The following is a 14,146-nucleotide window of genomic DNA, read 5'->3' as shown; positions in this document are numbered from 1 at the left end:
GGGGGGGGGGGGGATCTGCAGAACTGTGTGCAAAAGCAACATCTGGGAGACTCGGGAGAAACATTTCTCGAATACTTACTTACTCTTGGATAAACAATTTCATGGGGGAGTGAGCTCCCCGTGTAGGCTGCTCGCTACAAAATTACCCACCTAATAGCTTTTGACTCAAACATTACTGTCGAATAAATGAAAATGTGTGAACGCAAGAGTGGCCATTACATTATGTTTCATATAAATTTCAGGTTACTTGCGATGCTCATTTTACAGCCAGGCAAGCAATGCGATTTTTGACTGTTTACCACAAATGAGTTACAAAATGCGAGATATGGCCATTCATTAAAAAAAAGCACCATAAAGCATTCAGAGAGGGTGGAAGATAATTTGAATAAACCTAAACATTGAATAAAATACTCAATATGGAGTCTCAGCGCACTTATTTTGGGAGTCCATTACTGGAATGTTAAATGGGACTTAGTTAAAAGCAACGTTTGTGTTGGCATGGAAGGAAACACTCTGCGACAACCCTTGTGCCCCCTCATTCTTTTCTTCCTCCTCAAGAGCAGACAGAAATATGCTAAATATGCAGCAGTGTGACCTGAGTCCATAGATCAGGGTTTATTTTTAGGAGAGGCGCCTCACTCTTTTGCTCCACCCAACTTTTCTCATTATCTGTAACAGGGTTGGCACATGCAGAGATAATGGCTGAATGCCTGCTCTCCCTCTCACCAGTGTGGGGATGTGGATGGATGGGCGTCACATTTTCAAACCCGCACTGTAAATAACACAGGTCCATTAACACTGAAAAGCGCTTCTTTTTTCCGATTTGGAAAAAAATCATTACATAACAGTGATGAACTTGCCTGAAAGTCAGTGCACCCTTGGGAGCAAGCGAGACGCACACAAATCTAACACCATAAGGCTCATTCCCTTCAACCCAGTTACCTTATAGTGCTATTACCCTTGCATGAAATTAGGTTTCTGACAGCAAACACCTATAGCGGGTTTAAATCACCACGTGGGGAGAAACCTGCTCGCACACTGAGGTAATGGCAGGAAGCTCAAGGATTGAATATCACAGGAATGCCGTGCAGCGTTATTACAATGGAGCTTTGCATCAGCACGCTGCAATGACTTGCACTTTGTTAGATTAATTATATTTCCACTAAGCTGGGATCATTACACAGGAGAGCTGCAGAAGGGGGAGGAAATGCCAATGCTGACGGTGTGACTGGCGTTTAGAAACAAAGTTATGCTTGAACATTAATATTTGAATCTATTTTACTGGATGTTTTTGATATTTTTAGCTGTTTTTGGAGCTCCTTCCCAGCAGATGGAGTTTGCTCAGATGTTCAAATTTCCATTTTTCTGAACAATCCAAGGACTTCTCACCAATCCTGTCTTACAAATTGAGATTTGGAAGTCCTCGGATACAATTTTGTTCTTTTTGGACGCCTCATAAAACTTCCAGGGTCCCTCGAAGTGCCATTGGACTTTTACATCTAATGGAATATTTTTATATGGCAGTATTGCTCAAGTTATTGTTTTTCATGTCAAGGACCTCTAAACTGACACAAATTAGACCACGGACCCCGATTTTATAAGATTTTGTCCCAGGCACCCGCCTTTGATAGGATTTTTGCTTTTAGATGTTTTATTACAGAAAGTGTATGAAACCCATGACCATAATAGTCATACATTCTGTCATATAGATGGAAATATAGTGAAAATAAATGATTCCCCTTTTTGCTGGGGACCACCTAGAACCCTCTTAAGGACCTCTGGGCCCTGGACCACACTTTGAAAACCACTGGTTTAAGTAAAGGATCTGAATACTTCTTACACTATGACATTCATAGAATAAAGTAAATAAAAGACATTAAAATTGACCAAATTGTAAATTGTAAACAGAGTCCATTACAGTAATATAACCCAAAAGAAAACACATAAAATAATAATAGTAATAAGAACTTTAAGTAAAATCACAGTAACACATTCTTTGTCGGCAGCAGACTTTCCTCCCTGCTCCAGTTTGGTTTAAGTTTGAATTTTCTTTCCATTTAAGCCATTTATTCATCCTTTACATGATTGGAGGCTACTTATTGTTCATTTCATGTGTTCATTTTGCACACCAATAAAGTCTTTTTAAAGAATAAAATCATATAGACTCATATAAGAACAACATATGAAGTGTAATGTGACCATTTTTAAGTGTATTTCTACAAATAGCACAGGTCTGTAAACTAAGACTATCGGTTTTGCTCTCAGTTTGGTATTTTCATGAATGTGTTGTATATGTCAAGGACATGTTGAAAGGTCTGCATTGAAAATCTGGAAATAAAAGGCGACGCATTACTGTCTTTGTAGCCTGTAAAGATAGAAAGAAGCATTAACGTGTGCCGGAGATTTCAACTTTCAGTAACTATTCACATTTCTCAACCACAGCCTCATAAGTCCAAGAAATAAACGTGTCACTCTTATTATATGGTCCTCAACCTTTCCTTTAGCTGGAATTAAATGCGTACATCAGCATGTGTGACAAAATGAACAAGGAGGCTGTCCTCTGATCAGAGCTGGTTGGATGAGTCATCCGGTGCCTAAGGGAGTCAGTCTGTGAGATCTGCGTGGGAGAGCTCAATCGTCGTCAAATGGTTTTCTGCAGAAACGTTGCACTCCAACTGTGCAATTATCAAAGGCCTATTGAAGACTAAGAAATCAGTGACATTGCGCTGTCTGTGTAAGTTTGAGTCGTGAAGTCTGTTATAAACACACACTTGTGGCTGATGGAATAAATTTACCACTGAAATGCTGCTTTCAAGGTCCTCGGCTCTTAAACTTCTGTTTAAAAAATGTCATTCTGAAAGTGGAAAAAAAATTCGATTTCAGTGTTATTCAGAACATTTATCAAGAATTCACACTGTAATATACCAGAGAATTTCCACATAACATTTCTTTACGAGAAGGAATACTGCCACGCACACTTTACAAGGACACCATATTTATCATATACCCATGTTGGGCATAACAAATGCCATTTACTGATTTCAGGGATGAAAAACGTGTTGATATACCTTCATTTGAGTAACCAACACTCAAAAAGTGAAATATATTTCTCTTTTTTTTAAGGCCATCTGACCATCTTACACTCAACAATAACAATAATAATCTTTATTTAATATATAGCTCATTTTTTTGGACCAACAATCAGAAAACCAATTAGGAGTGTAAAGAACTTGATATTTTCCCCTTTTTACTTGACAAATTACTCCCACAGTTAAATAATGATTAGATTTGTATTTTATTTATATGTCTATACAGTCATGAATAAACTAATCATTTCACCACTACATTCTTGTACACATTATTAAACTATATTCCAATACTTTAAAAGAAAAAATAGATTACTGTAATTCCCTAAAGGACTTTAATAAAAAAAAAATATATAAATATATGGATGAATTGTGTATGATAAGGTCACCATAAAGTCACAGTGGAATTCAAACATTCCTTCAATAACATTAAAACTATATTAAAACTTAAACATAGCTTACTCAGAAACTCTATAGTAGTCTAACTACAGGAATATTAAAATATATGCAGTAAAAAACCCATTAAATTATGTAAATATTATAAAATCAAAAGTAGGATAAAGTATTATATATTATATATGAACCACTGTCTTTATGGGAGTATTACAGAAGTACCATAAAACACCGTAAATGCCCTTTAAAAAGCACCATAAATCGCTTTAAGCGCCTATGGGAATATTAAAGGACTATTAAAGGACTTAATACAGAGGCTTTATGTTCGGGCTGAGCTTTCGTGGTCGCTTCGGCTTCGCTCGGAAGCGCTCGGGTGTTTTCGGACTCACCCGGCGAGCCAGAGGGCAGAGCGAGCGCGGCGGCTCTCAGCGCTCGAGACTAGCGCCATTCATCCGAGCGGACCGCGGGCACACCTGGTCGAACCGAAGAGAGCAGCTCCGACGGAAACAGCTCCACACAGGTGAGTCTCTACCTGAGCTTTACACCTCGGCTCTCGTGTCGACAACTTTTCCCCCCCACTTTGAGCAACTTTTCCTCGAGGACAGAAAATCAGCAGAGGCACCCGCAGAGTTGCAACTTTTCTTTTCTTTTTTTTTTTTAACACGTTTCACGCGAGCAGCTAATCTTAAGAACCTGCTATCATTGACGTTATGTGCACGTTGTGTGTGTCTGTATGAGTTTATGAAAAAAAAAGAGCCATGAAATAAAGTTTTATTTAAAGTTTCTGTTTTTGTCGTGAGGCTGACTTTATTTCCCCTCCTACCTGTCAACAGCACCCGGGTTAATCACTTGAGGAATGCGGTGCCATTAGGACGGGAGCCGAGAGCTGAAAGTTCAACTTAAATTCAACTTAAAGTTAATTTTCAACCAAACTTGCGGAACTTTTATTTAAAAAAAAGGGATAATGGCTACAGGCGGGTTTAAGTCAAACGCCCCGACAGACTTTTTGGAGGAATGGAAGGCAAAACGGGAGAAAATGAGAGCCAAAATGCTGGGGGACATTGCCGCAGCGAGCGGTGCTCCCTTGGGTGCCGGAAACCCAAACAGCACCAGCAACAACAGCGGCCGCCACGCAGCTCCACCGGGCACCGAGCTCACCAACAACGGCAACCCGGACCGGAGCGCCTCCACTGGGAACTGCCTCCCCTCCTCCTACTCTGTGGCTCGGTCCTCCTCCGGCACAGCTTTGAAGAGACCCGAGGAGGAAACGCACCACCCTGCTGCCCACCCCGCTGCACCCACAGCCACCCCGGGGAGCAACCTGAAGAAAGCTCCGCCTCAGATGGAGAAGGCTCAGTGCGCTTCCCCGGACTCCAGCCCCATGGCGTGCAATGACAGTGACAAAGAAAGTCCATCGCCCAGCAAAGCCAAGGAGAAGAATAGCTCTGGCCCCAGTGCCAGAAAGGGGAAAGGACAGATCGAGAAGAGGAAGTTGAGGGAAAAGAGGAGATCAACAGGTGTTGTCAGCATACCATCCAACGAGGTGAGTCAGTCCAGCTTAAGTCGATACTTAAATGATACTTAAGTGAAAGTTTAATGTGATATTAACGGGACACTTTAAGTGAATCCCCCCGCAGGGAAAACACCTTTATCTTGGCTCGGATATCAACAGGGAAGTCAGAAGATACCGAGCAGCCTCACATCAGAAGGATAGGGAGTTCAGAGGGTTTGAAGCCCGGAGTAGAGTTTTAACTTGTTCACCCTGCTGCCACAAAGTGGGATTATATGTCAAAACAATTACAAAGACCCAGAGACAAGTGTTTTCTGTCTTTGCTGCACATAAAGTCACAACCTGGCTGATACTGAGTTTTTGAGGCCTAATTTGATATTAAATCAAAGAAGTATGTACTGAGTGGAAACATTTTGCTGTCGCTGCAACCAACAATTTGTTTAATTATTATTTGTTTTTTTGATTCATACTAAAAGTTGAAGCTTTTTTTGTCCAACCAACCGAAGTGTTTTCACTTTACAACAATATAAAACTGCTGAAATGAGTGAATCTTAAACTTTTTTTTTTTTAACACGATAAATGACTTACATGATTAATGGAATATCAAAAGAGATGTGTGTCTAATCTAACTGTCTTCTGGGCACTAAATAAGTGTCAAAAACGTCACACGAGCCTAACAAATATAACCAATAAGACACAGATACATTATAGATAAGATAACGTTTGATGAAATCGGCCCGCTCGATGTGTCGATCAGACTCTGATCTAGAACAAAATGAACCGGCATGCTCTTGAATACTTAATTAAGTATAATTATGGTGCATAAACCTACCAGTAATGGCTCTAACACCACAGTCAGTGTGTGTTAAGCTAAATAAATCAAATAAAGTAGCACCCACTGTTGCCCAACAGTCAACCAGCTTTCTATTACGAGTTACAGAGGGACTTGTGGGTCAGGTCAGGGATTATCTCTGGTGCAAAGTGACACATTATCAGTGAAAGGTTTATTCGTAGAGTTTGTTATTGTTGCATTTTACTCTTATTTGATACAGTGATATTTTGGGGTTAGCTTGTACTGCTGATTTTTCCCCCTCTTTTTGTAACTTCACACGTTTCATGTTTCTTGGCTGTGTATCTCTTTAACATCTTGGGACCTTGTTGGAAAAATGTTCTCGCTTTAACACACCCATGAATAATTCAAATCAAAGAAAATCACTTGTTTTCCAAAAGTCTCCAAATTCCTCCCGTACATGTGTCTGCTTTAATCGACCCTCTGCAGGGAGAGAAATGTGAGCGGCTCTCAGATGTTGGGGAGAAGAAACGGAGGAAGAGAGGCGGAGGGTGGGAGGGATTGTCGGCTGGTGGTGGTGGAGGTGTGTGTGTGTGTGTATTGGAAGGGGGTGTCGGGGCGTGCATTGTTATTGAATGTAAATCATGTCACACTCTTGCCTAATTCCTGTGGTTCAGACATATGCAGGAACTCTGATATGAAGCTGTGCCAGCCAGCCAGCACTCCTGGCCAGTGCTGTGATTATGTACACTCACACACACTCTAAAAAGCCCTCAAATTGTACAAAACCGGTCGGAATACGTGTTTTTTTTGTTATTACGGTGATGGTGGTGTGATGCCTTTAGAAGTGCTCCGTAAGCACCCTGATTCCCGTATCCCCTTCTCTTATTTGATAGCCAGAGCTCGGTGCCCTCGGGGCAGCACAACTTGGAGTTTGAGCAGTTGGTCAGTTGGCTCTCCACATCCTGTTATTAGGTGCTCAGCAGTGCCGAGCAAAGCCGTTTGAAAACTGGTCACATGCCAGGCTGTAATACTGGGCTTCAGCACTCTGGGCTGTGCCAGATATGTTAGATCGAGCCCATGGGCAGTTGATTATGTAGTAAAGTGGGCGAACAGAGCGTTATTGGGAGGGGTGGGAGGTAATCTGATGAAGTGGGGAGCTGATTTGAGTGAAGGGGAAGTCTCTGATCCCAACTGGAGTATGTAGAAATATGCCAGAGTCAGTTCCTTATCTATGAGTATTCATATTCACGTGTATATATCGCATTGAATCCATCTGCATCCCAGTTCTAATCAGGGGTTTTGATTATGTCTCTGCACATGTAAACATTTGAGAAATATGGATAAGCCCTTTATCTGGTTCAGAGGAACCAGGAATGTAAAGCTTTATCGCAGGAAGGGCTGCACAGTTAATCAAAATATTATCCAAATCGCAATATGGCCAAGTGCAATATCCAAATCGCAGAAGCTGCCTGAGATAAAATGTGACAAAACAGCATTACAATGAACTACTGTAGTTCTGCAGAGAGATCCTGATCTACAAATCTTGTTCTCTACATATAAGAAGACAAGTTTGTTTGGTACAGATCCCAGCAAATGTCATATCATCGTGAGTTTAATTGTTTTTCAGTGAAAACTAAATAAAAAGTGATAATCTCCATTTATCGTAAATCATATCACAATCTCAATATGTGTCACAGTAATCGCAACATGATTGTTTCACCATGTTGTGCAGCCCAATCGTAAGATAAGTCGCAGTAGAAATACGTGAAGGTGCAAATTAGTCAGATGAAAATGAGATGAGGCACAAAGACATCGGCTTTAGTAGTAGTAGTAGTTAGTAGAAAATCGTATCGCGAATTGTATCGAATCATGACTTCAGTGTAAGGAACCTAAATAAAGTAGTTAGAGGACAGTGATAGATGGGTAGAAAGGTTTCTGATCATTAACTGCCATGTGTCTTATCAGCTGACAATGACATGCTGAAAAGAAAGTGAAAGTTTGACACCGGTAACTAGGGAGCTAGTTTTTCTGGCCCTTATTTGCCCCTGGTCTGACTCCTGATACGAGTCTGATACGTCTGTTTACCTAAATGTTGACTGAATATATCTGGCACACTGAAATAACTTCTGAAGGCTGCTAAATTTGGCTCACCCTATTTTCACGAGCTACTAGATCCAAATACTGAAGGTCCTGGTTCAAAAAATGATTGATAGGACAGGAATGATAATGAATGATCATTGGCTGAGTATAGACACAGGCTGCAGAGAGCAACACAGACCCAACAACAGTCAAACTGAACGGCCTGTCATCAAGTTATGGGTGCTATGATCTGCTCATAAGAAAGTGAGAGTTAGGGTTGGAACTTTATTTTTCTGTATTGCTGCACTGTAGAGCTCTGCTGCTGTAAAGGAGAGCAGCTGAGGTGGACATTAGTGAAAGGAGCAGATTTTGATCAGGTTTATTTTCGCCAATACCAATCCCTTCAAATATGTCAGGATTAGCCCTAAACTCCTAAAGATCTGCCCTTTTTTAGGATTTTAGATCTTTTAGGATTGGCTCAGGACATCTCTATTGGTAACACAGATGTTAGGTTGTATTATCGCTCTCATCTTCCATTACCTGACAGCCAGAAGCTACACTGGGTTCATCCTCCACTTGCTGAGATAACTTGTATTTGCTTGATGTGGAACACAGATGATTTAAAGCCCGGATATAGTTATGTATGTTTACTGTTATATAAATAACCAGATTTATCCATGTTCCATGTTTTATGATGGAAACCAGGATGCATGTAAACATAATCAGTGACAGATTTTTATTTCTAAATAACATCTTGACTATCAAGATGTTTTTCGGGCTGCAGCTGTTACTACTGCTATCGCTGTTCTGCTGATTATTCAGTCGATTAATCGTGTAATCGGATAAGAAATGCTTTTGCAATAGTAAACACACAAAAGACAAAATAAGACAATGAAAAACAAATTGATTCAGTTTTTCTTCTAGGACTTCTTTTTTGGGGGGGGGGGGTGCTTCTGTTGCATCCCCACTGATTAGACTGATTACTTATTATTTGACTGATTAATCAGTTAATCAAAAAAATAATTAATAATATATATAATTAAAAAGAAAATAATTGTCAGCTGCAGCCCTAAAATTTCATAAGCGGAACTTGCAAATGTGATAGTTGACATATTGTAATTTTCTGTCAATCGACTAAACAGTCATTTCAGCATTCAGTTCTAAAGATTAAAAAAATAAATGAAATGAATGCGACATACTTTATCTTCACAGATGTCATATCCAACTCCATCTCTAACACCTCGCACCATTTAAAAGCTAACTGTAGCGTCACCAAGACGCTAAAGCTCAAGTTTTCTAATCCCACTTTGATAATGGAAGCTTTATCTCTGGGATCTCATGAACTGAGGTTCTGCAGGCATTGGAAATCAGAGAGACACATCAAAATGCTGACACTGGCAGCACAGCCCATATTTATTCCTTTTGTCAAATGTTTCCCTTTCTCCTCCTGTCGCATATAAAGCGGACCAAACTATGCAAATGAAGACTCCCTCACACAAACTCCCATTGTGATGTGAATATGAGTGGACAGGTGTGAATAGAGATGCCTGGGATTATCTCCCCGCTAGTTCTGTGCAGCATAATAGCTGTTGAGCGGGATTTCAGGGCATCGAGGGAACCCAATCTTGTGCCCGTTGAGGCTATAATGGCCTGATAAAAGCTCCATGCTTTACTGGAGAACAGACACTCCTGCACAGCATCAATCAATACCACCTCCTACGCTCCAGGAAGGTGTCTCCTTTCTCGCAGCCTCAGACTGGAGGGCATTGTTGTTGATGCTGACCTTTGACCTGCTCACGACATGGTTATGCAACAGAGGAATGTGGAAACGAGTGTGTGAGTGCGGAGAGAGGTCGAGCATCTTCGTGTGGTCTGAGTTCTCTCATCTGAAAATATTCCGGCTTGGGATATAAGCGTGTTTTCCCATCGGGCACGCCGAATGCGGTCTGATTCATGTCGCTCATTGTGCAGCTTTTTATGACCTCAGTGAGTTATAAGGCAGCGGTTAGACTCTCCAGCCAGAGAGTGTGACTTTTGTTTCATGTGGACAACTGGATCTGCCCCACAGAGGCCACTGCTGCCGCCGGCCCCCTCGCAGCTTTTTGTCTGCAGCGTCACCAAAGAGGTCAACAGGTTTAACATGCGATACTGTGCCGAGCGCTCGGGCAGTTAGCACTCTGGTGATAGGAGGACATGGCAGACAAGAGGGGTCCTTGTGTAGTCTGATCCTTAGTGAATCCAGGGGGTTGTAATATGTTTTCTATTTTATACAGACACAGCCCCGCTGGCAGCTATTATTTCCATTTGATGGAAGGGTTTGTAAATGTCACTCGCTGTAAACATGATATACTGTTGCTTTATTGAAAAGCTAGAACGAGCATGTACACAATGTCACACTGTCAGTAAGCGTGAAAAATAATGACTTTAACAACCTTAAAGCTACTTAAGGGAGTAAGAAGGGAAAATGGCCTTTTTTGGTATGTGAAATTTCCAAAATATTTTACAAGTAAGCCTGGTTGTTTGATGGTTTTTATGTCTGACTGCGAGATTACAGCTGAATTTGGAGGTTTTACACACACATTGCCATATTTCCGGTTTCTGTGTCCATATACATTGCCCAGTTTCAGAGCAATGTATGTAACTGTGTGTGTGTGAGTAGGGCAGTTTGTCTCATATCAAAAGAGGCTCTATGCATCGTTGAGTTTTGCCGTCAACTCTTTCATGTGCTCCCTTAAAAACTGCCCGCACTGACATTAATCAGCAAAGGCCTTAAATCCAACCACCCCTGCCTTTGTTTGTGCCCAAATCACTTTCTGCTCCATTTTATTCTGTGGCGAGGTTCAGTGAGGGGTGAGTTTGTACTGTATGTTTGGAGAAGGGCCATGCTGGGAGCAGAGTTGGGACAACATTAGGTCCAGTTTTACCCCAGTGCAGCTGCAGAGAACGCATGGTTTGACACTGGTTTAATGATAATGTGTGTGTTTTTGTTGCCTGTCCAACATGAGCAACCACAGATGAACTGGTTGACATGCAAGGCCTTCATTACTGCTCCTCAAGCCTCAACAGTCATTTCCCAATTTACAGTCAATTACCCACATATTTACTCTTTTGCCCCCATACATTAAAGTAGATGCCTATTTTTCTGTTTTAATAGATTTCTTAAAGTGTTCAAAGATTGTATATTAGAGCAGTTTTTACATAAGAGAGGTCATTTTGTGACTCACACTACGTTCCTATATCTTTACAGTGGTTTGTTTATGGAATAGAAATAGTCTCTTAATTCACAGGTGTGCAAAAGAATGCAAGAATGTTAATTTGCATAACGTGGAGCGTGTTTCACTTGCTGTTTAAACCTTCTCCAAACAAGGGCACACCATCACAGTAAATACCACAGGGATTTAATCATGGACTTAGGTAAGCAAGGAGCTATTTAGGCAGGGTGTTTTGTTTCCTTCTTTTTCACTTGTTAGTTGAACAACAGGAATGCTGAACTCTTTAATTAAAACACGTGTTTTCTCGACATGAAGTGAAGTTTCCCAAGGAAGAAGCACCAGTTTCCCAAGAGGAACATTTTGTGTGGTTGACTTGTTGGAATGAGCTCTGGATTGTTTACGAGGGCCACTGTCACTGGAAATGTTTGAAAGCGGTGACTAACAGGAAAAAAAGTCCCAGTTGAGCTGTTCTGTGAAATTTAAGGGAATTCCAAAGGAGGAGGGAAGAGGGAAAGAAAGAGGAAGCGTTTCTTGTCTGCTTTTGCGATGAAGTCGTTACCAGCTCGGCCCTACGCCATACAGGCACCTAGGGGTCTCTCAACACTTCATAAAACACACTGCACCCTGGTAATGGGCCGTGGCACGTGGTTTTTTTTCAGTTTGTAGGAATGTTACGTAAACTTGAGTTCCCATTAAAGTGACCCCTGACTAGGTGAGCAACCATTATGCTGTCAGATGGCATCAGATCACTGGATTAGAACTAACATGGCTGTAAGAAGGAAATACTACAATCTGCCACCAGTTACACAACTCACCACCTCACTTTGTTGTTGTCTAGAGCAGGCATTGAGCCTGTGTCTGTGGCAGTTTGTTGACAGGCGCAGTCACAACTTATAGCAGTCAAACCAAGAAAACTCAAAGTTTAAGTCCAAAACATCTTGATCATAATCTTAAACTAAAGCAACTTTGAAAATTTGATTTTAAAATCCAAGATGTCAGATTTTCCTCTCACTGTTATCGGCCTTGGTAGTGATAGTTGCTGTATTCGAAGTGAGAACGTCTGTATTGTGGCACAACGTGTCCTTTCTCTTTGATATTTACTGTTGGACCTTTGCTGCTATTTGCGCACAAAGTTCAAAGTGTCTTTTATCCAGGTCACTGCTCTTTAGGTATGGCTGTTAAGGAACTCTGTGGAGCCGACTGTAGATTATTACTGAAGAACAACATCCTCTCTGCACGCAAAACCTGCACCGCCGCGAGCACCGACGTCGCATGCACACATCTCGTGGAGAGAGCGAGCCTGCCTGTTGGCCTGCAGGCAGGCTCGCTCTCTCCACTCTCCTCCCTTTACACAGCACAACAGTTATGAGCTCTCAGATCTCAGTGAGCCTCATCCCAAAACTCTGCTCAACTGAGGGTAATCTGGTCCACTTGAGCATGGGCTACCACTGAAACAGGCACTGAGACATTATTCACCTTCCTGCTACTGCTTGAGTGACAGGACAGCTGTCTTTGTGGCTAATCTTTATCTGCTGAGTGTGTACATATCAGGATATACAAGTTTGGCATCAATTAACTATTGTTGCACTGATGTCAACTTGAAATTCTGAAATGGGCCCCTAAATGGAGCAGAAATGATTGATTCTGTGGAGTTAGCATCCGTCATGTGTTGTAAAGGCCATGCTGAATAAACAGGTTAAACCCAGTGTGCAACATAACCCATGTAAATATTTAACAAAATCCACTTTGACTGTTTTCTCTGCAGGCACAAAACAATGTCAGAGTGAATAGCTTCGTCCTCGTCTGACCCTGGATTGGGGCCATTGTTTGAAAGTTCAAGTCAAACCATCTTCACACTTCACATCGTCACCATCGTACACTTTTTGTGCAGAATGAGTCGGATTTTCTTAAAAAAAATCAATGCATGTACTCAAAAATACATAAAATAATCCCTCTGAATAATCTTATGACGCACTGGAAGTGTGCGGTGGTGTCTGTAGGTGCAAAGACCCTCATTTCGCTGTGTTCAGGACATTTCTGGCAACCTAGAATCAACCTTTGGGCGCAATAACAGCACTCAGGGTGTAAGGACAGGAAAAAAAGTGACCAGATGCTAGATTGCAGGCATGCATCCGAGAGGAATCTACAAAATGGCGGGCACAGCGTGTGTCGTTGAGCTGGGGGAGGAGGGGCCAACTTTGAATGTTGAGTTTACAAACCTCAACCAACAAATCCCACTCATTCTGTCTTTAAGTTCATTTACACATTTTTCAGAACCCCTCTCACGATTCCCTTTTTTGTATTTTTGGTCCTCATTAGCAGCATTCACGCTGAGAACCTTAACACGGTCTGGTGTGTGTTGTGGTAACTGACACACAGTTTCTAGAAGTTTACAGTTAGATGTTAGGGATTTTAATCCTAATTGTTTATGGAGGCATGCGGAGATAAGCGATAATCAGTTTCATGCTTCCCCTTTTTGGAAATAAGTTTCCCCCCCTTCTGTTGTGTGGTTGTCGGGGAACTTTCTGTACTTAGCTGCCGGGTGTCTCACACACACACTCACACACACACACACACACACACACACACACACACACGGCAGGAGGTGTTAAGTAAGAGAGTCGTGGATTAGAGCAGTGGGTGAGTGTGTGTGTTGTGATTTTGTGTGTGTGTAGTGTGTAACCTATTTGTCGGACATTCCTGTGTGTTTGCTGACGACTGTGGGGAATTTGTGAGTCAGCCCCAATCAGGCCACTCTGCATGATTAGGCATTTGGGAGCCTGTCTGTTTGTATTTGTTAAAGTGGAATTACTTAGAGACCCCAGTCTCCACTTTCCCATTCTGTTTCTATTTTAAAGTCTGCTCCACATTTGGTATTCCTGTTTTTCACTCTTCTCAATAGTGTCTCTTCTTCAATTCTTTTGAAATAACAAATAACTTCTTTTTTCATCTTCTTCTTACAGATAACATGTGAGAGCGATGAGAAAGTTTGCTGACTGTTTAGCCTGTGTGCTACTGTTACACTGCCTTTAAACACATTCATGTGTTTGCCCCTGGCCAGTGGGGGCGCGGT

The 14,146-nt window shown here is 41.6% G+C and overlaps 1 protein-coding gene across 1 annotated transcript in view; it reads left to right on the top strand.

Moving 5' to 3' along the window:
• Positions 1–3,845: 3,845 nt before the first annotated feature.
• The window catches only part of pawr (PRKC, apoptosis, WT1, regulator), a 64,483-nt gene continuing 54,182 nt past the window's right edge, over positions 3,846–14,146 (top strand). The window contains exons 1-2 of the mRNA XM_035679582.1: positions 3,846–3,999; positions 4,313–5,022. Of these exons, the coding sequence (XP_035535475.1) occupies positions 4,444–5,022 (579 nt within the window). The 5' untranslated portion in view covers positions 3,846–3,999; positions 4,313–4,443. The remainder of the gene's footprint in view (positions 4,000–4,312; positions 5,023–14,146) is intronic.

Source organism: Morone saxatilis, unplaced genomic scaffold (genome assembly GCF_004916995.1).
Source record: "Morone saxatilis isolate NCDOM2014 unplaced genomic scaffold, NCSU_SB_2.0 Contig10, whole genome shotgun sequence".
NCBI classification, from domain to species: Eukaryota; Metazoa; Chordata; class Actinopteri; family Moronidae; genus Morone; species Morone saxatilis.
This window is presented reverse-complemented; position numbering and strand designations above follow the sequence as displayed.